This window comes from Zootoca vivipara, chromosome 15 (genome assembly GCF_963506605.1).
Source record: "Zootoca vivipara chromosome 15, rZooViv1.1, whole genome shotgun sequence".
In the NCBI taxonomy this organism is placed as follows: domain Eukaryota; kingdom Metazoa; phylum Chordata; class Lepidosauria; order Squamata; family Lacertidae; genus Zootoca; species Zootoca vivipara.
Window position 1 is genome coordinate 15,709,640 of NC_083290.1, and position 20,813 is coordinate 15,730,452.

Consider the following 20,813-nt stretch of genomic DNA (forward strand, 5'->3'; position numbering starts at 1 on the left):
CCCCCATTGGTTTCAATGGGTCTGGTAACTCCCAGGTAAACCCATCTAGGAAGGGAGCGCCGGAACAAGTCATCATGGGGTTTGATTTCCCACCCGGACGGAAAGAGGAAAGCACTCCGACGCTACCTTCGCCACAATAAGGCGGAGGAGGAAAATGCTCGTTCATTGGCCCTGGTTGGCGCCCGTGGGCGGAGCCAAGAGGGGAGAGCGGTTGGTGCGCAGGCGCGGAGCGGCCATTGCTTCTGACAGCAACTGCGGGCTCATCTCCGTCGCCATCATGTCGATCTTCACACCGACCAACCAGATCCGCCTGACTAATGTGGCTGTGGTGCGGGTCAAGAAGGCAGGGAAGCGCTACGAGATCGCCTGCTACCGGAACAAGGTCATGGGTTGGCGGAGCGGCACGTAAGTTGACTGGAAGCGGGGGCGGGGCATGGGCCGGAAAGGAAGTGGTTGAGGTTGACAGATAAATAGCCTCCCAGAGTTTTGTTGACCTAATGGTTAAAACAGAGGGTTTCTGAGCATGCACAGAGTGCAAGGCTAAATTCCTGTGGCTGCTTACCCACATAGTTTTTCTATGATATGTATTGTTATATTGATCGTTTATTACCCACCATTCACACTAAGGTTCCAGCGCAGGTTAACAGCATTAAAGCTCAATATTAAAAACAGTTTTAAACAACATACAGCTTATTAATTAAAGTAACAGCAGCCAGTGCTGTTAAAGCAAGCGTAATATCCAAATGCCTAATCTTGGTATGGTTAAACCTGGAATTCATATCCACAAGTGTAGTGTAGTGGTTGGAGCAATGGACCTGGGAGACCAGAGTTCAAATCCCCATTCAGCCATGAAGCTCACTGTGTGGGAGCCAGTCACGGTCTCTCAGCCTAACCCACCTCACAGGGCTATCGTGAGGATAAAAAGGAGGTGAGAACTATGTGGGATATAAATGTAATAAATAATAAGATGCAGTGATGGTCACCAACTTGGATGGCTTTAAATGAGGGTTTGACAAACTCATGGAGGATAAGATAGTCAGGGACAACTAGCCACAAAGGCTATGTTTTGCATCCACATATATGTGTGTGTGTGTGTAAATAATTTTTATTAAATTTTCCACTTTAACAATCCAATCAAATCACATTAAATATTCCAAATTATACATATACATATCAAATAGTCCAAATATTCTGCCAAATTATAGATTTGGGGGGGGGGGACTTCAAAGTTTGGAGGGCTCTGATCATCATCATAGTTCTACTGCATATCATAACCATTTCCGGTGGTTCCTCTATTTCTTTCTGTTGTTATCCTTCATTCTTTCGCAGCCTCTGAGTTGTTCCCACAAGCGAGTTAAAACAATGATATGTGTGGATTTTATGTCTATGATTCCCTTCCATAAGTTCGCAGTATCTCCTCACATGCTGGTGTTTCTGCCGAATCAATCCAAAAGTCTTTTCACTGCCAGCAGCCGCCATCTTCACATAGTTCCAATAAAATCAACTCTAAGCGTCTGCTCAGTAATTTTCCCAAACCGGTTGCATTAAACATCAAACATTAGCTTTTCCAGGGGAGATTTATCAAATCAAACTGGAGGTACAAATATAATAACATATTAAAGGCTCACCTCCCCCTATGACCATTTATAATTCTGCAGCCGTGTCTTGACTTCCAACATGGCGGATTTCCAAATTAAAACTGCGACACTACTCCCACAAAGATTCCAGGAAACTGTCCAAGGTTTTTTAACAAGACTCCAGCAGCTAAGGAAATCCTGCTTCTGACTGATGTCAACAAATTGGTGAATCTTTTATCGTTTTGCACCCACTGTTGGAGGCAGTATGCCTCTGAGAACTAGTTGCTGGGGATCACAAGTGGGGAGAGCACTGCTGTTGCACTCAGGTCCTGCTTCCATTAGGGCATCTGATGAGATCAGGATGCTGATCTCATGCCTTTGGCCTCACCCAGCAGAGATCCTCTTAGGTTCTTAGGCAGTTTTGTAGTAGTTGCCACCTTAAAGTGCTGGCAAATGACTGACAATAATGTTCTTAGTATTTGCATCCAGTCCTTGTGCGATTATTCCAGAATGTGCTTTACTAATTTTAAAAAAATAAATTTTTTCTTAGGGAAAAGGACCTTGATGAAGTCCTGCAAACGCACACCGTCTTTGTGAATGTCTCCAAGGGCCAAGTGGCAAAGAAGGAAGAGCTGGTCAAAGCCTTTGGCACGGAAGACCAGACAGAAATCTGCAAGATGGTAGGCTCTCAAGGTGTCTGTCGTGAGGCAGACAGCCTCCCCTCTCTTTCTCTTGTTAAAATGCCTTTGGGTCATCCTTTAATGCCACAATGTGTATGCACAGTGGTCAGCCCAAGTTTGATAGTGATGAGGTCAAGCAACTTGGTTTGAAGGCATTGTGTTTTGCAAGACCTGACAATCACATAATTGGCAGCATCTGCAACCCCCCTTCAGCCAGCCAGGCCCCATCTGTACCTGTACCTGTTCCACATCTGACATCGTATGTGGCAGGTATAGGGCTGAAATGGGCTATATGGGGAGAACTGGTGGACCAAATTAGGCCCATAGGCTAGAAGTCCCCACCACCAATACCATAATACAGACTTGCAATTTCCCCCCAAAAAAAATTCAAGCTAGTCCTTCTTCCAGGGGCTTGCTGCCTGGGATAACCTGTCTAGCTGTACCTGGAAATTTCAGAAGACTGGACCAGATTTTTGCATCCTTTGGATCAGAAAAGGGCAGCATCCAAACACAAATCTTCTCTTGCTTTCAGATTCTGGCCAAGGGAGAGCTGCAAGTGTCGGATAAAGAGCGGCACACGCAGCTGGAGCAGATGTTTCGTGACATTGCAACCATTGTGGCAGAGAAATGCGTGAACCCAGAAACAAAGAGGCCGTACACAGTCATCCTCATTGAAAGAGCTATGAAGGATATTCACTACTCAGTCAAACCTGGAAAAAGCACCAAGCAGCAGGTAAGTGACTCCCATACCATAGGAGACCATCTTATCTCTAGTGGTGTGCCATGCTAAGCTCCTGAATCAGTTTTATTTTTATTTAAGAGTATTTTATTTTAGCCTTTGGGGGGGGGGCAAGCCCACGGGAAGTACCCATATTCCTGCTCCAGCTTCTCCAGGTAGGGTTGGGAAGTTTTCCTGCCTGAAACCCTGGAGAGCCACTGCCAGTCAGTTAGACCAAAGGTTGAATTTGTATAAAGCAGCTTCCTTTGTTAATTAGGAGCAGTGCAGCGATCTCTCTCTCGCTGCTTCTGAGCTGGGGATGGAGGCCTGCTGGAAGTGATTTACCTTCTACTCTTCCTGGGGGCCAAACAGTAGTCACAGTTAACGGATCTTAACTAGAGACAGTGGTTAAGTGGTTAAGTTTTGAACTAGGACTCAGGACATCCAGGTTCAGGTTCCCTGCTAGGCCAGCCAGTCTCTGTATCAGGTTTGTTGGGAAGAGAAAAGGGGCAGAGGAGAGTTGCAGGTGCCAGGTGTGAGTTAGGGCAGCATAAGGATGAGATATTGGACGTGGACCAGGGAACCAGTGCATTTTGTAATTTTATATATCATGGAATTTTACATCTCGTAACTTGGCTGTTATTTTTATTGATCACAGTCTAGTAATGATTCATTGTAATTGTTCAGAATGAATTTCTGTTTAATTATTTGCCGATATTTTGAGAGAGAATTTTATTGTGTAAGGTTACATTCTAAATGGATTACTGAATGTTTCTTTACTTGATATAAGTTATTTATTCAGATCAGATTGCTGTAGGATGTGTGATCTTTGCTGTATATTCTGTACAGTGGTACCTCTAGTTGTGGACACAATCTGTTTCAGGGTGCCATTCGCACCCCGAAAAGTCTGCAACTAGAGCGGTGCTTCTGTGCAAGCGTGGAGCACGATAGAGCGCTTCTGCGCATGTGCAAAGCGCACAGAACACTTCTATGCATGCGCGGTTTGCCACGTTCGCAAGCCAAAAAGACGCAACATGAACCTAACGCAACATGAGGTATGACTGTATTCTGTGTGGCTTGTAAAGTGCGAAGGCCTTGCTATTGAAGTGTCAGAGCCCACTGTCCCTCAGTTGGACAAGTAAGCATCTTGATTTTCCCCACAGGCCTTGGAGGTAATCAAGCAGCTGAAGGAGACTATGCAGATTGAGCGGGCGCACATGCGTCTCCGCTTTGTCCTCCCCCGGAAAGAGGGGAAGAGGCTGAAAGACAAGCTGAAGCCCCTGATCAAAGTAATCGAGAGTGAGGATTTTGACGAGCAGCTGGAAATCGTAAGTCAAAGAGACATTTTCTGGAGGGGGGAGGGGAGGTAAGTGATTCCTCTGGGATCCCTGATCACATGCAAGGAGCCATAGAGATGGGGAGTCACCTTTACAGCCTAGCCATTTGCATGTTGGCTCGTGAGGGGGCCCAGTGGATTCAGCAGCGCCTTCTGCTGGGTAAATAGTAGAAGATTGGATCCATAGGCCATACCAATCAATGAATGGTTGTTTTTGAGCAAAGAAATGTTAGAAGAGCCCCTGCTGGATCAAGCCAATGGTGCATCTAGTCCAGCATCCCATTCTCACAGTGGCAAGCCAGGTGCCTGTGAAATACCAGCAAGCAGGATTTGAGCCCAAGAGCCTTTTCGTCTCCTGCGGTTTCCAGCAGCGTTCAGAAGCATTGCTGCTTCCAACTGTGATGGCAGAGCAGAGGCATCATTGGGTGCCGCAGTCACTATTGGTGTATTCCCTCACCTGGTGCCTGCCTGTAAAGTTGTTGGACTACAGTTCCCATCAGCCCCATCTAGTGCTTCATATTGTGTGAAATTCACAGCTGCTAAATGTGGGTGATGGATGGCTAGTGGCTTAGATCAGGCACCCCCAAACTGCGGCCCTCCAGATGTTTTGGCCTACAACTCCCATGATCCCTAGCTAACAGGACCAGTGGTCAGGGATGATGGGAATTGTAGTCCAAAACATCTGGAGGGCCGAAGTTTGGGGAGGCCTGGCTTAGATGACTTTAATTCCCCTTGAAACACATTTGAGGACTCTGCAAGCCTCTTGCCTTTTTTGTGGGCTTCTTGGAGGCAGCTGGCTGGCAGCTGGCAGACGCAGGGTGGAGGGCTAGGCGAAGCCACCTGGATCTGACCCAGCCAAGCATTTCTCCATGAGACGCAACCTGTCTGGTCTGATGCAAATGCCAATGTTACAGGTGTGCCTTGTGGATCCAGGCTGCTTCCGGGAGATTGACGAGTTGATCCGGTGTGAGACCAAAGGCAAAGGGTCCCTTGAAGTGCTCAGCCTGAAAGATGTGGAAGAAGGGGATGAGCGCCTGGAGTAGCCTCCAACCAATTCCACCCCAACCCCAGCAAGAACTGTATTAAAGGCTCCCTCACGTCGCCTGTTTGTGGATTGACCTTTGCTATTTTCCCAATTCTTGTTTGAGCTTTTCTTTGGGTGTTAATCCCAACCCAACCTTGGTGAGTGGTTGCATTTGAAGGCAACTTGAAGAATAAGAACCTTCTCATTTGACTCAAAAGGTGGGAAGCCTTCCCTAGCCAGGTTGGTTCTGCTGGGACTATTTCCTTGTTCTTTGAGTGCTTAGCTGCAGGGGGTCAAGGGTCCACAAAATGCCAAAATGTCTTTCCTTAAAGAGTGAAGAACTGCAGCAGGCTGTGGGCTGGGAATGCCACTTGTCAGAGAAGAAATTGACCCTAGCCACTAAAAATAAATAAATGGAAAAGCAAGCATTGGCAGGCCTGATCCTGCCACAGCCTTAGTATGCAGCCCCCCTTCCCAATTGCCTTTTCGTTGCCTGCTGTGAAAGGCAGTGATAAGAGAGTGTTGAACACAGTCCTCTGTGTGCGTGCCTTGGAACCAGCTTGTGGGTTGCTGGGCCAGGAAGAAGATCTGTGTGCCCAGCCTTCTGCAGCTGGTTTTGAGCTCCAGCAGCAGTACCGTATGCTTTTAGTGGCTGCGGAGTCATTGTTTATGTTGAGGGACCCATCAAAGCACTGACCAGACACAGAAACGCCAAGCTCCAGAAATAATTGTTCAGATAATTTATTTTGGAAAAAAGAAAATTATATTTACAATAACTTAAAATATAGAAATCAGTATTTATTTCATAGATCAGCCTCTTGATCTAGCAAAAGGCCCAGTCTGGGCTCTAGTGACTCTCTACCCTTCCCCTGAGTTCTTTCCATTCATTGTACCAATTGATGGTTTGGTGAATAGACCACACAGGTGAAGACAATTCAGGTGCCAAGTAGAAAATGCCAGGAGGCCCTTAATTTCCTGTAGATAAGTTTGGGGTTACAGTCAGACTCCCCCCCCCAAAAAAAGCATTTCCTGCCTGAGTTCATGTCATTCTCTAGCGCTCTGCAGAGAACGAAGTGCAGACTATTTGCAGGCACCTCTTTGGGAGCCACTGCACCTTTAACCTCAGATACTAGACACTAAGAAAGAGAATTTACAATGCAAGACATTGCTTTTTCCTCCTAATGTTGCACTGGTGAGATGCCATGAAACTATGTTTTATGCATGAAATAGGGAAGAGTCACCCTGATGTCGTCCGTCCCCCATCCCTGTTATGGGTGCTGCTGAATAGGGAACACCTGGGGCCCTCCATTTGATGATGCTGTGCTTGTTGGTCCCCGTGAGCCTCAGCCATCATTGCCAAGTAAGGTCAACGATGCAGAGAGTTGTCCAGCAACCCCTGAAGGGCTGCAGTTTCTCCATCCCTGCCTGCTCTTAAGGAACACAGACATAGCTCCCCAGCTTTATGGGGGGTGGGAGCAGACGCTGGCTAGAAAGAGAACTGATTCCTCCACATTGCATTGTTTGTGACTGCAGAGGGGAGCTTCTGATGAGAGACTTGTGTTATTTTGGGCTTTACAAAATATAAAATGCAGAATCTTCACATTGGATACTGACATTAAAATTAGCTTTCTGCTAACTCTTCTTCCTCTGTCTTTTGTTCCAAGTCTCTTCCTTTATGACTGTTTACAAACCCTAACCCTTGGCTGAATGGTTGGTATGCAGATTCTAACTAAGCAGTTCCCTGTGCATGTTTACTCAAGGATAGGTCTTGGTGTGTTTCTATAATCCTAGGTGCTTACTCCCAGGTAAGCCCCACTGAAAAGAATGGGAGTTACTTTTAAATGGGCACGCAGAGGATCAGCCTTCTCACAATCTGTTTCCCTCCACGATAGGGGCTACAACTCCCATTCCAAGAAAGATTTATAAAACAAGTGTTAAAGCCAACATCAGCTTGGGAATGGCATCATCGTTTTAAACCGTTTTTAGTTAACTAGGGAATTTTTGCATTTCAAGTTTTGTCCCTTATGTCATCTTTTAATTTTTTTAATGGCATTAATAATAGCTGCAAAATTCTCTACATTCAACACAATACTTGTGGACATAACTATCCACACAGATTCCTAAATGCACAGGACCTGATTCAGTTAAGTTCTGATTATAGCCCCATTGCTTTTCAGTGGAACATGGAGCTGGTCACAACAAACGGCTTTCAGTTCTTTGCTTTTCTGCTTAGAAGGTAAGTCCCACTATGTTCAGCGGGACTTATTTCCAAGTAAGACTAATTGCTGATTTAGTCACAACTAACTTTAGCCAAATTGGGGCCATACCTTAATTATTATAGAACTGTGCATAAGTGTCTCTTGAAATGCTGAGTCACCACTAAATGCATGAAGTTTTAGGATACTTCCAGGTTGATACCTTTAGTGTGGTGGGGAGCCCTACCCACCTCTGGTGCATCCAGTATCACCAGATCTGTTTTTGAATGCAAGAAACACATCCTGGGAACCAAAGTAGGGCACAGAGGTGGCAGGTTTCTACAACAGTCTTTCTAGGATCTGAGAGTAGCCTTTAGACTTCCTTAAAACAAATGGTGACCAAGCCGCAGACAGTCGCCTTAAGGTGCTTCAGATATAGATCACGTCTGTTTTGTGTTGTTGTACCTGAGTGGAGACAAAATAAAGTTATTTCAGCTTGAAAAAGCAGGTGTAGGACAGGATTTGGAACTGAAAAGACATAGAACATTTTTTGAAAGCCGCGGGTAATGTTATGTACACAGAGATAGCCACTAGATGGCTTTAAGAAAAGAATGTATGAGGAATGGAGAACCTGGGGGCCTCTGGATGTTGTTGGACTCAAACTCCCATCACTCTTCAGGTGGTATGGCTAGTGTTTAAGGATGAAGGGAGCTGAAGGCCAGCAACATCTACAAGCAGCGTGGGAAGCCTTTGGCCCTTCAGTTGTTGCCGAACTACATCTACAAACTACAAGTGTGGCCAGTTGCCAACGTTGATGGGAGTTGTGGTTCAGCAACATCTGGAGTGCCAAAGGTTCCCCACATTTGATCTCATGAGACCAACAAGTTCTCCATCCCTGGATCAGCCAAATCCATAGAGGACAGGCCTATCAATGGCTGTTAATCACAAGAGCTACAGTAAGTGGAACCTTCATGTTCAGAGGCAATATACCTGAGTGCCCATGTGCTGGAAGCACACAAAAGGATGAGCCATGATCTCCAGGCCTGACACATGAGCACTCAGCAGCACCTGCCCAAAAGCTTTCATTGGAAATAGTGTCACACTCCATGGGAATTTGCGCCCTGATTCTCTGCACCAGGTTTTGTGTGAATATCTCAGTCGAAATAGCACATAAGCAGCCCAAGAGAGCAGCTGGCAAAAAAGACACAATTTGAACCAGGAAGTGTAGGTTGCCAAGCTCAGTTACCTTAATGTGCTTCCTTATTCCTGTGCCCACATTACTGGCAGCCAGGGCATCTGTCTCAAAAAAGGGTTTTTCCGTTGGCGTTCTGGGCAGAGAGCCGTTGGTCACGTTGAGCGGGCATGGCACAAAAGGCTGCTGCAGGCTGTCCAACAAGTCCACTTCAAAGGAGTTCATCCACAACGGAGTCTTAGAAAAACAACACACACATTGGCCATTGACATCCTGCTAAAATCAGGGTGCATCTATGCTGCATCCATTTTGAACCATTTTAGTCTGTTTGATCCTCATGACTCCCTGCTCAAAAAAAGACTCCAGGGAACTGTAGTTCCGTGAAGGCACCGAACATTCAATTTTCTACAAAAAGAGACGCTCAGCTCCTTCACAAGCAGGCTCAAACCCTGGAAAGGTTCTGCCAGCCAGTCGTAGATGCTACAAAGCTGGATGGACCAAGTATCTCTCTATGGCAGCTTCCTGTGTTAAAAAGTAGGGAAGCAAAAATAGGAACTGAGTATAAGACCTTTGGCCCATCTAGCTCTGTATTGTCTACACAGACTGGCAACGGCTCTCCAGAGTTTCAGATAAGTGAATCCCCATCCCTACCTAGAGACGATGGGGATTGAAGGTGGGATCTTCTGCATGCAAAGCAGATGCTCCACCAGTGAGCTATGGATCTGTCCCTTTAAAATGACTTCTTCCCCAATGTTCAAGGAGTCCATGGTTAGGTCTCAACCAGGTCCTGCTAGGGACCAGGTTGGTGTCTTTCCCTGGAATACCACCCTCATAAGCACATCAGTGCTGCTAAGTGCCACAGAGAAGAGGCTGCAATATTAGTTCTCAGTATAAATGCAGCTGGCATTGCTAGATACTTAAAAGGCTCAGGTCAAGGCACTTGACACAAAATTGACTCTGAGCATCTTAAGGCAGCTGGGTCTCAGGCGCTCTCTGCAGGGCATCCCGGTCACCCTCTAAGCAAAGCTTTTTAAACGGTTAAAAAGAGCAGGGAAAGTGCAGGCGATTTGGGGCCCAGTGCAAACAAATTGCGGGATTAAGCTCTATAAGCTACCACCAATGTCCCTGGCGGCTCACTTAGCAGCAGCTCAAGAAAAATGCAGATAATTGACTCACTGTCCCCGCTACATTACCAGCTCGGAGCTGGATTCTACCACCTTCCCAGTGATGTCAGCTGGTGGACTGGTGAGCATGGTTGGGGAGGAGGGCTAACCTATGTGTCAAGATTGGCCCACAGGCCAGAGGTTTCCCAGCCCTGTGGTAACAAGTTACTGTGCTAAATTTTGCATACAATTTAATTATATTTTTAAAATTGTTTTTGATGCTGTGTTTTAATGCTGTAGCCTGCCTTGGCACCTTAGGGTGAAGGGCAGGTAATAAATAATAATAATAAATAATCTTGCATTTCATTCCCTCTGGTTTTACTGCTTTCTCTCTCACACAACCCTATCTCTTAGAACCATGTGCATAGATTCACACCTGTAACAGAGAACGACACTTTATAGCATGCACAAAGTGGACTCTAGTCCACAAGACACAATTTGTTAGGATGCCACAAGACTCTTGTTGATTTTGCTGAAACAGGCTAAACATGGCTACCCCTCTGGAAATTAAGGATGCCTGAGGTGTTCCTGTTTTGCCTGACATCTTGCTTGCTGCAGGCAGCTTACCACCATAACCACTGGCGACAGCCAAGCACCAGGCCCAAGAGACCTCTTGTCTGTTCCAGCACAAGCCTTTCCATATACATTAGAGAAATCTGGGAAATGTAAAACGCTTGGCTGCAGTTCAACCTTGCACATCTTCCCCGAGGAACGGCCCAGGGACCCAAGGACTTCGCTCCAGTGCGAGAGGAAGCCTGCGTGTCTCTCTTCGACTTTCAGGGCGTGGATTTCAGACTTGAGTTCTTTAAGCCGATCCTCAAACTTCCTGCTCTTATCCAGGTAATCTAATCTGGGTGGTACAAACACAAAAAGTTTAGGACTGTCCGCATCTGTTTGGTTGACAATATTTGGTAAGTAAAAAGGGGGCGGGGCGACAAAATTGGGCACGGGGTGGAGAAAGTGCACTCCCACTCTTAAAATCATAAAGTTGGAAGATACCCCCAAGGGTCATCTAGTCCAACCCCCTGCAATGCAATAACACTAATTGTGTAATAATACAGTCGTACCTCAGCTCCTAAACGCCTTGGGAGCCGAATGTTCCATCTCCCGAACGATTGAAAATCAGAAGTGTTCCTGTTTTTGAACGTTCTTTTGGAAGCCGGAAGTCCGACGGGGGTTCCATGGCTTCCGATTGGCTGCAGGAGCTCCCTGCAGCCAATCAGAAGCCACACTTTGGAAGTCAAACATTTCAGAAGTCGAATGGACTTCTGGAATGGATTCTGTTCGACTTCCAAGGCACAACTGTAATTCAATACAGGGCAGTCAGTGAAGCTGAATGTCGGAAGCTTCAGGGCAGACAAAAGGTGGAACTCCTTGACCAAGAGCATTGTTAAACTAGGGGATTCTCTGCCACAGGATGTAGTGACAGCCGCCAACTCTGGCAGCTTCAAAAAGGTGGGTAGACAAGTTCATGGAAGGGATATTGCTATCCATGGCAACTAGCCACAATGGCTGTGTTCTCCCGCTCCTGTTGGAGGCAGTATGCTGGGAATCACAAGTGGGGAGAGTGCTGCCGCTTCTGGTGTCAGCATCTTGATTGGGAGCCCAGAAAAGCTCACCCTCTGCTCTCTTTCCGGTTCCTACCTCTCTCGCTCTATCTCCAAGGAAAGCCTCTTCAAGTCAATGTCCCTTAAATCCAGTTTTATGGATACTTTGTCAGGGCAGGCATCTCTGGAATCAGCGGAGGAGGGCTGGGGGCCCTTGGCAGCATTCTGGTGACCAAACAGAGAGGCAGAGTTCGAAACATCATCTGAAACCCGAAGGCTTTCAGACACAACCCTTTTTAAGGGGACAGTAGTGGTTATGGCATTCGGCTAGGACCTGGGAGACCAGGGTTCAGATCCATGAAGTTCACTGGTTGTGACCTTGGGCCAGTCACAGCCTCTCAGCCTGACCTACCTCACAGGGTTGTGGTGGGGATTAAATGAGGAGGGGGTAGGACAGGCATCCCCAAACTGCCGCCCTCCAGATGTTTTGGCCTACAACTCCCATGATCCCTAGCTAACAGGACCAGTGGTCAGGGATGATGGGAATTGTAGTCCAAAACATCTGGAGGGGCGAAGTTTGGGGATGTCTGGGGTAGAACCATGGACTTGAGCAAAAAAAAGTTGGGATATAAACGCAATAAATAAAAAATACACTGAGGGGGCTCAGAACGTCTTCCAGGAAAGACAGTCTTGGGTGATGGAAATTCTGATTCAGACTCATAATGCTCCATCTGTGGCACTTGTGTCTGGAGCCTGGTGCCAAGTCCAGGGACAGGCTCCAGTTCTGGCCTGCAAAGGGGCTTTAAGACCCGCTGGATGGACAGAGACTGGCTTAGGAATGTACATACCGCCTCAGCCACTTTGATCTGCAGAACTGGCCTTTTGCCTGCTGTCCGAACAAGTTAACTTCTTGCTCAGAACTCTGACCACATACATTGGCTATAAACACCGATAAGAGGGAGCAGCCAGGTTGGCTCATTTCATAAAAATCACTTAGAGGGCTACCTGCATATTTTGCTTCATAGCTTTCTTTCTAATATTGGCTACAGAATTACTTTTAAAAAATGAGAACACTGAGATTTTGACATGAATACTAGCTGCAGCTAGCATTTCAATAGCCCAGCAAGGAAAGATGTTGAAAAAATCTGCAGTATAAGAACTTGTGACTCTTGTGGAAAGAACTGCAATAAACTGCATGTTTCCAGGGGGAGGGGGGAGGATCCAGAATGTTTTTATGTCATCTGGTGGGGTTGTATTTCCTCTGCTTCAGACTTAAAGGTAAAGGGGCCCCTGACCATCAGGTCCAGTCGTGTCCGATTCTGGGGTTGCGGCGCTCATCTCGCTCTCTAGGCCGAGGGAGCCGGCGTTTGTCCGCAGACAGCTTCCGGGTCATGTGGCCAGCATGACAAAGCTGCTTCTGGCGAACCAGAGCAGCACACGGAAACGCTGTTTACTTTCCCGCCGGAGCGGTCCCTATTTATCTACTTGCACTTTGATGTGCTTTCGAACTGCTAGGTGGGCAGGAGCTGGGACCGAGCAACGGGAGCTCACCCCATCGCAGGGATTCGAACCGCCGACCTTCTGATCAGCAAACCCTAGACTCTGTGATTTAACCCACAGCGCCACCTGGGTCCCTCTGCTTCAGACTTAGATGCTTGTTGTTATTATTATTATTATTATTATTATTATTATTATTATTATTATTATTATTATTAGCAGCTTCCAACAAAATATAAAAACACAATAGAACATCAAACATTAAAAAACTTCTCTACACAGGGCTAGCTTCAAATGTCTTCCCCAGCTCAGGAAATATAGATGTATCAATTTAGATGGTGTGCAGCCATTACTTTCTCTTATTATTTATTGCTTGTTTGCTTTGTATACGGTATGATGTAATACCCTGCTGCCACACTTTTGCATTGTTAATAATGGTAATAAAGGAAATGTTAAAAGAAAAGAACGCAAAATCTTGGGAACCTACCCAGGGGGGCAATAAAAGCCATTGCAGGCACCTGAGCAAACCCCACACTTCCCTACCAGGGGCAAAACTTACAGAAGGAGGATTGAGCTTGCCAACATCCTGGAGTTTCTGCTTGGCTTTTTCCTCTGCATTTCGGGCTTCCTGCAGGTCCTGTTTCAGATGTTCAGCTTCCTTGGCCCTGCTGACCAAGAACCACCACCATTAGTGCTCAGGCTCCCCCACAAAAAGCAACCCCATAATGCTGAACTGATACACTGGAAATTGCCACGGGCCTTAACTAATTTTCAATGCTTTTATCAATAAATATTCATAATTCTGTCAGCTGCCTAAGTGGTGCATAATTTGTATGCAATAGTAATTCATAATAATATCAAAATGCATATTTTATCACTAAGTTATTAAAGTACATATTTTATCTCAATGTATGCCTTTCTAGATATATTTTATTGAAAAATGGGGTTTTAATGCATTTTGGTACATTTCTTGGAGCCAGGAAGAGAGTCGCAAAATTCAGATAAGTCCAAAATCCAAAGGATAATGACATTCCAATCCATGTATTAGTCTGGGAGGTGAGAATTAGCACTGTTCATTTTTAAAAAGCAGGCTGGGTCAGCCAAAATAATCCTGACAAAGACATCGAGCTGAAAGAGGAAGTGGGAAAGAGTGCCACTCTTCCAACTTCCTCCTTCCTCTCTATGTACTTTTCAAGGGGACATCACAAACAAACCTGATCAAACGTGAAAGAAGGACTCGAGGAAATGCCCTCCAAAGACAGAAAAACGTGTTGGGGGTCATCCTAAGCAGCGTCCACCCAGCCCCAGGAGCCCCAAAGCCCACTGAGCATCCTGCCCCAGGCCTCATCACCTTCGGTCCGATTCTTTAACCAGCTTCATGGCAATCAGTTCTGCCTCCCGCATTTTGTGCTCCATCAGAAGCTTCTCTTCCTTGGTTTTCAAGGCAGCCATCTCCAGGCGGTGACGCTCCTGTTCAGCCTCGGCGGCATTCTGGGCCAGGAGCTTGGCCTCCTCCTCAGCGATCTGGGCCTTCTCAGCCAACAGCTCTGCCGCTGCCTCCGAACGGCGCTGGAGGGATTTTGTATTGAAAAGATAAAATGCACTCAATAATGATGGGAGACCCGGGCGGCGGCATTCGGGAGTCACAGTGGGACTGGAGGTGCTGGAGCCTGCTAAGCGCCCGTAGCTGCTCCTCTGCCTGTTGGGCAATCGGCATGGTGATTGGGGGAATCAGTGGTGGCAGACAGTGGACAACGATCACCTGCTCACCCCCAAAAAAGGTCAATAGCTCACGGCGATCGCCTGAAAAAAGCTCAACAACTTAGGTTGAGCCACCAATTGTCCAGATTTTTACTTCTTGAAATATGGCAACCCTAGGCTCCGTTGCCATGGCAATGCTCACCAAAGCCTCATTGGCTTGCCGGGCTTTGTCTTCCACCTCAAAAAGGCGCCGCTCCAACTCCTCCTTCGCCCGCTCAGCCTCCTCCCGCAGCTGCTTCTCCCTGGCCAGGCGCTGGTGCTCCATCTGGGGAAATTTGCAAGGCTGACCATGAGCAGAGCCGCTTCGCAGGAACATTGTGCAGCCCCCTGAGCCAACAGCTACAATGCCCATCTTAATCTTGCCTCTCCCCTACCAAACACTACACTGTTTATTCATTTATATACCATCTGTATGCCAGAATGGATTCCATGCTATAAACTGTAAAAAGCCTCCTTGCAAATGTCCACAAAAGGTGATTGCATATTTGACTTCTTTCAGTTTTTCTGTTCCAGTATTCTTCCAACCAAGATGGCCTGTGTGGTTCCCACCTGCTCATTTTACCCTCCCAACCACCCTGTGAGGTAGGCAAGAGAGAGAGAGAGAGAGAGAGAGAGAGAGACAGAGGCAGAGGGGTGGGTGGAGGGTGTGACCTTCTCATAGTCAACCAATGAGCTTCCCGGCCCAAGAGAGATCTCCACAAAGAGGCAGCGGGTAGAAGCTTTGTGACAACGTTTGAAGCAGAAATTTCCCCAAAAGCTCACCTTCTTCCTTGCTTTCTCCTCCCGAGCTTGCGCTTTCATTTGCTGGATCTCGATGGGGTCCACTCGCCTCCTCCTCATAAACAAGTCGTGGTTTCCAATGAACAGCTGCATGATCTGCGGAAAAGGAAGGCAAGTATAACCCTCGCTGGATCCGACCTCAGCCAGCATCCTGATGCTCACAATGCCAGCTGGAGATGCACCTGGGAAGCTCAAAAGCAGGGTGCAAATGCAACTGACCCCCCCCATGTTGTGATCCCTAAATCACACCCCACATAGGACCCTGAGGAAAATAGAGGCTGCCCCATTCAGTGACCGAACCTTAGCACCTCCTATTCTGGTCTGAAGAGGTTGCCTTCCTGCCTTCCTCAGTCAGAGGATGAGTCTCCACTAACATCGCAATCCCTTCCACATCATGAAAGCCAGGGCTTCCTTGCAGACAAGGGCCCTTCAAGACAGCATAGCCAGCTCCTCCAAGGAAGTGCTGTTGCCGGTTACAGGACAGGCTTTCCCAGCCCGCTCCAGGCTCCAGGTGGCCTCAACACTCTGCTGAGACAATGTCTCCCAAGTGCTCGGCTCGCAAGGCCCACTGGGAGCTGGCTGTGGTCCTGACTTTGCCCAGCTCAGCAAGCCCAGAAGAATATAATGTAAGAGCATCAGAAGAGTCTGCTGGATCAGGCCAAGGGTCCTTCTACTCCAGCAGCCTGTTCTCACCGGGACCAACCAGATGCCCATTGTGGGAAGACTGGAAGTAGGATTTGAGCATGAGCATTCTTCCCTCCTGTGGTTTCCAACAACTGATATTCAGAAGCATTGCTGCCTCTCACTGTAGAGCCAGAACATGGCCATCATGGCTAATAGCCATCAATAGACCTCTCCTCCATGAATTTGTCTAATCTTTTAAAGCGCCGGCTCCCTCTGCCAGTAAAGCAAGATGAGCGCTGCAACCCCAGAGTCGTCCGCGACTGGACCTAATGGTCAGGGGTCCCTTTACCTTTAGACTGGTGGCCACCATTGCCTCCTGTGGGAGTTCCATAGCTTAACTATGCTCTGCATGAAGAAGAAACTGGTTTGACAGCTTTTGCTTCCCCTGTGAGACCCAACCCTAATGGCACACGATCCCCTGTTGGTGGTTCTACAGCACCACCATTCAGAGGTGCTTGGAAGCTCAGTTGAGCTAAACTGTTACGAAATTACGAACGTGTTGCCATACGTTCGTAATTTCCGGGGCATAGCTGGGATTCGGTCATTGGAAACAGTGTCCGGGTGAAAAGCTCAACAACTTTTGTGTCCATATTTTCACTTTTCGAAGTATGGCAACCCTAACTAGAGATCTATCTAATTCCGCATTTATTGCGTTTCCAACGGCCATCATCTTGATGCCCCTGGGAAGTGCACAGGCAGGGCTCAAAGGTGATGGCCATCCCGTTAGACCTCACCATGCATGTAGTTCTTATTGCCCTAAGCTCTGACTAAAGCCGTGTTTCCCAACATGGGGCACACACCCCGTAGGGGGGCAAATTGATTTTTAAGGCGGGGGCAATTCGAGAATGAGTTATTAACAGTAAATGGCCTTTTAGGTTTCCTCCACGTGAATTCACTTTTTGAATAATAAGAATTACATGGGTTTGGGGGGGGGGGCGGATCAGGATTTAAGAGATGCTTAGGTGGCGCATGGCCAAAAAAAGGTTGAGAACCACTGGACTAAAGGATCCTGATGATACAGCGAGATAGAGGTTTATGTGACCACATGCTTACAGACCAATTCTAAGCTCATGACTCCCCTGATGAGCCTGAGTTCATCTCTGTCCCTCTCATCCTTTCATAGGCACCAAGAGACCAGCTTCTGCCATTCCTACAGAGGGAACCACCTTGAAGGAGACAGCCAAAAGGAAACCCTCACCTGTTTGTTGACTTTGGGCTGCGAGGAGAAGAACTTAAAGACTTCGGCCTTCTTGTCAATGGGCTTAATTGTGAGCTAGAGAGAGAGGGAGAGAGCAAAAGGAGATACAGGTGATCTTCATCACTTTGTCACATGCAAAGCCTTTCTGTGACTGAAGCACTGCTTTCCCATAATTAGATGCAAGTGGGATAATAATAAAAAAGGGTCCACAGAGCATTTACGTGCTAGACCAGTGACTCCCAAAGTGGGCAGTACTGCCCCCCCAGGGGTTCAGTTGGGTTACCTGGGGGCACTAAGAGACATGGGGGGCACTTAAGATGAGCCCCTCTGAGCATGTTGATTGCTTTTTATGATTCACCAGAACAAAATACTGCTTTGTATTTGAAGTCTTACTTTTCTTACCACTTTCCAAACTATTTCCATTGGTCACATTCGTTTGTACTGATGACGCGGAGTTTTCACAAGGCACAAGATAGTCAATTATTGGTAATAATAGCTATGGATTTTCTTAATTTTTTTGTGGCCTTGCGTATGTGGTAGGCGAAGGTTTGCACGTGTTTGGTGAGTAGTTATATATAAATATTTTATGCTATAAAATTCCTTCACCCTTACGTCTTTGTAGGTCATGTGATAAGAATTTAATTCTACACCACCGGTTCGTTACCCAGGTGAGGGAACACATTTTAATTAAAGCATGAGACCAAGAGACTAACAAAAATCTCAGCATCCTGTAGGGACCTGGTTTGTTAAAACTATTGCAAAAATATCCCTAAAACCAGTGCTTTTTTCGGGGGGGGGGGATGCAGGGGTACACATACCCCTAAACATTTTGTGAATCTTTGTACTTTTGTCCATTTACTGTATTTATTTCCCCCTATGTGAATTATAAGGACCCAGGTGGTGCTGTGGGTTAAACCACTGAGCCTAGGGTTTGCTGATCAGAAGGTCGGCGGTTCGAATCCCTGTGATGGGGTGAGCTCCCGTTGCTCGGTCCCAGCTCCTGCCAGCCTAGCAGTTTGAAAGCACGTCAAAATGCAAGTAGATAAATAGAAACCGCTACAGCGGGAAGGTAAACAGCGTTTCCATGTGCTGCTCTGGTTGCCAGAAGCGGCTTTGTCATGCTGGCCACATGACCTGGAAGCTATATGCCGGCTCCCTCGGCCAATAATGCGAGATGAGCGCGCAACCCCAGAGTCGGTCACCTTTATGTGAACTATAAAATGGTAATTTTCTTGAGAGCCGGTCACCTTTATGTGAACTATAAAATGGTAATTTTCTTGAGACCACCCCTAAACATTTTTTAGAAAAAAGCACTACCTAAAACTATATGCCATCTTGCTAACCAGCTGCTCAGCTGAACTGCTAGCTAGAAAGACTGCCATGAGGCACATTAGGAGAAAACTTATATATACATAGCACACAAAGAGTTATAAACTTCAAAACATTGTTCTCCCTACATCAGGAGAGGTTACAGGTGATGGGATGTAAAACAAGCATGGCTCCATACTGATAGCTGCTCCCCCACAATTACTCTGGGGTGCCCCAAAGCATTTGCTCTCAGCTTTCGCACTTTAACTTCTGTCACCTTGACAGCCATGCCGTCAGTAGGAGCTATTGACATTTCAATCTCCTGTCTTACTTCCCTATTCCCAAAACATGTCAAAGAGCTTCAAGGAGAGATCAACACCCCAGTGCTAACTCAAAACAGGCACAGCCAAACCTCCTGAGCGACCATTTCATTTGTGCCTCTCTGCGGTCAAATAAGGAGAAATGGAATGCAGCGTATGAGAGTCACAAAATGCTCAAGCCTAATGCATTCTACCTAAAAGGTTAAATGCAATTAATATTGCAAGAGTTAGGACAAAATATTTATCTATATCTAATATTCAATTGAATAACACAATTTTTACATCAGTCAGAAAGCATAAAAATGTTTTTTCATGCTATATTATTTGCTGAATTTTATTGTATTATTTTCCTTAGTGGGTCAGGCAAATCACTTTTCTGAATGCTGCTTTTTCATAAGGTAGGGTAGGGGGCTCTGGGGATGAGTTTATGGAACCAAGGGGACAGTGGCTGAAAAAAGTTGGGGGAACACTGCTCTAGACTATCCTGAAGTGCATATCCCCAGAGCCGAGATCCTTCTATCAGTTGCCATACCTTCTCAGCTGTCGGTTAGGTTCTTGTGGAGAAGTGTAAAATTAAATGAATTTCATAGACAGAAGTGGAGCCAGAGCATAAAGGCAAAACCTGACCTTCTCCGGTTCTGCCACCCCTTAATAAGACACACCTACCTACCTCTTTCTCGCTGTAGGAAATGTTCCTGATGCTACTCCATTCAAAAGATTTGTTTGGAGAGAAGCGGTTGTTGATGTTGTAGACGTGGATCCCTTTGGCATCGACGCCAAGCAGAAAGTCTGTACAATTCTTCTTTTGCTGCAGGAACAGATGTTGGAGGCAAATGTCCAGAGTGAAGAAAAAAATTATTTAGCCAAGGCTTGACTGATTCCCAGGCATCAATTCTCAGACACAGCCTCGTAAAGTGGGCTAAAATGGGCCAAGCGAGAGGCTCAGAGTTGGCTGCTGAAGCCTGAACCCAGATAGCAAACTTAAGTGAGGCACCACACACAAAATTAGCAATCACACAAGTGGCTTCTTTAAAAGAAATTGCTGGGGATTCCATCCAGGTTAGGGCTGGGCAATGAGAGTGAATCAGGAGCCCTGAACTGGGACTCAGAACTGAATAAGCATCTGGATCAGAGCAGATCACGGGGAAACCAAGATTCAGTACAAAAGAGCATGATGGAACACAAGTCATAGGATCAAGCAAGGCTCAGTGGCAATGCCATTCCTCACATGCTCCTTCCTACTCAATGGGAGCCGAAGGTCAGCCTAGGTGGAATCATTCTGGAAGCGTTTGGGACTTTTTAAGTTTAGGGGCAAGGCAAATTAGAGGTGTCATGACGAAATATATCTATGCATGGTATGGAGAGAGTGTACAAAGAGAATATTTTCTCCCTCTCATAACACTAAACTTCGGCACATCCAAGAAAGCTGAATGTTGGACGATTCAAGACAGATAAAAGGAAGGGCTTCTTCATGCAGTGCGAAGTTAAACTATGGAACTCCCTCCCACAGGAGGCAGTGATGGCTGCCAAGATGGATGACTTGAAAAGATGACTGGACAAATTCAAGGAGGAGAGGGCTACCGAGGGCTGTTAGCCACGATGGCTCTGCTCTGCCTCCACAGTTGGAGGAAGCAATGCTTCCAGTTACTTGAAACGACATGGGGAGGGGAGTGCTCTCGTGCTTTTAATCTGCTTGCTGGTTTCCCATTAAGGCATCTGACAGGTTAGCCCCTGTCAGAACAGGATGCTGGACTAGGTTAGCCATTGGCTGTCCCAGCAGGTCGTCTCCCCTAAGAAGCTGCAGTTGTGCAGCTAGCCACATGGGGCATTAGT

At 46.7% G+C, this 20,813-nt stretch overlaps 2 protein-coding genes across 15 annotated transcripts in view; one reads left to right on the forward strand and one right to left on the reverse strand.

The window, feature by feature from the left end:
* The first annotated feature begins 213 nt into the window (after window positions 1-213).
* SBDS (SBDS ribosome maturation factor) lies at window positions 214-6,971 on the forward strand. The gene is made up of 5 exons (XM_035140279.2): window positions 214-405; window positions 2,128-2,257; window positions 2,790-2,990; window positions 4,139-4,303; window positions 5,226-6,971. Exons 1-5 carry the CDS (start codon window positions 278-280, stop codon window positions 5,352-5,354), a joined length of 753 nt encoding a protein of 250 aa, XP_034996170.1. The 5' UTR covers window positions 214-277; the 3' UTR covers window positions 5,355-6,971.
* LOC118097420 (merlin) overlaps window positions 6,061-20,813 on the reverse strand; it is a 28,357-nt gene continuing 13,604 nt past the window's right edge. For 10 of the 14 annotated variants that reach the window (XM_060283124.1, XM_060283122.1, XM_060283131.1 and 7 more), the window contains 9 exons: window positions 19,651-19,788; window positions 17,353-17,427; window positions 15,453-15,566; window positions 14,833-14,955; window positions 14,281-14,498; window positions 13,489-13,597; window positions 11,530-11,657; window positions 10,453-10,735; window positions 8,129-8,959 (listed from right to left, as the gene is read on the reverse strand). In XM_060283124.1, coding sequence (XP_060139107.1) covers window positions 8,459-8,959; window positions 10,453-10,735; window positions 11,530-11,657; window positions 13,489-13,597; window positions 14,281-14,498; window positions 14,833-14,955; window positions 15,453-15,566; window positions 17,353-17,427; window positions 19,651-19,788 — 1,689 coding nt within the window. In that variant the 3' untranslated portion in view covers window positions 8,129-8,458. Of the gene's footprint in view, window positions 7,996-8,128; window positions 8,960-10,452; window positions 10,736-11,529; window positions 11,658-13,488; window positions 13,598-14,280; window positions 14,499-14,832; window positions 14,956-15,452; window positions 15,567-17,352; window positions 17,428-19,650; window positions 19,789-20,813 lie in introns of those variants that run through there. The other 4 variants (XM_035140270.2, XM_060283127.1, XM_060283123.1 and 1 more) reach the window with 4 other exon arrangements.

Excerpts from the sequence above, each read along its gene's own strand:
- SBDS (XM_035140279.2), top strand. The coding sequence starts at position 278 with ATGTCGATCTTCACACCGACCAACCAGATCCGCCTGACTAATGTGGCT. Across the intron at positions 2,258-2,789 it reads AGACAGAAATCTGCAAGATG|ATTCTGGCCAAGGGAGAGCT; the intron begins GTAGGCTCTCAA and ends TCTTGCTTTCAG. Across the intron at positions 2,991-4,138 it reads GAAAAAGCACCAAGCAGCAG|GCCTTGGAGGTAATCAAGCA; the intron begins GTAAGTGACTCC and ends TTTTCCCCACAG.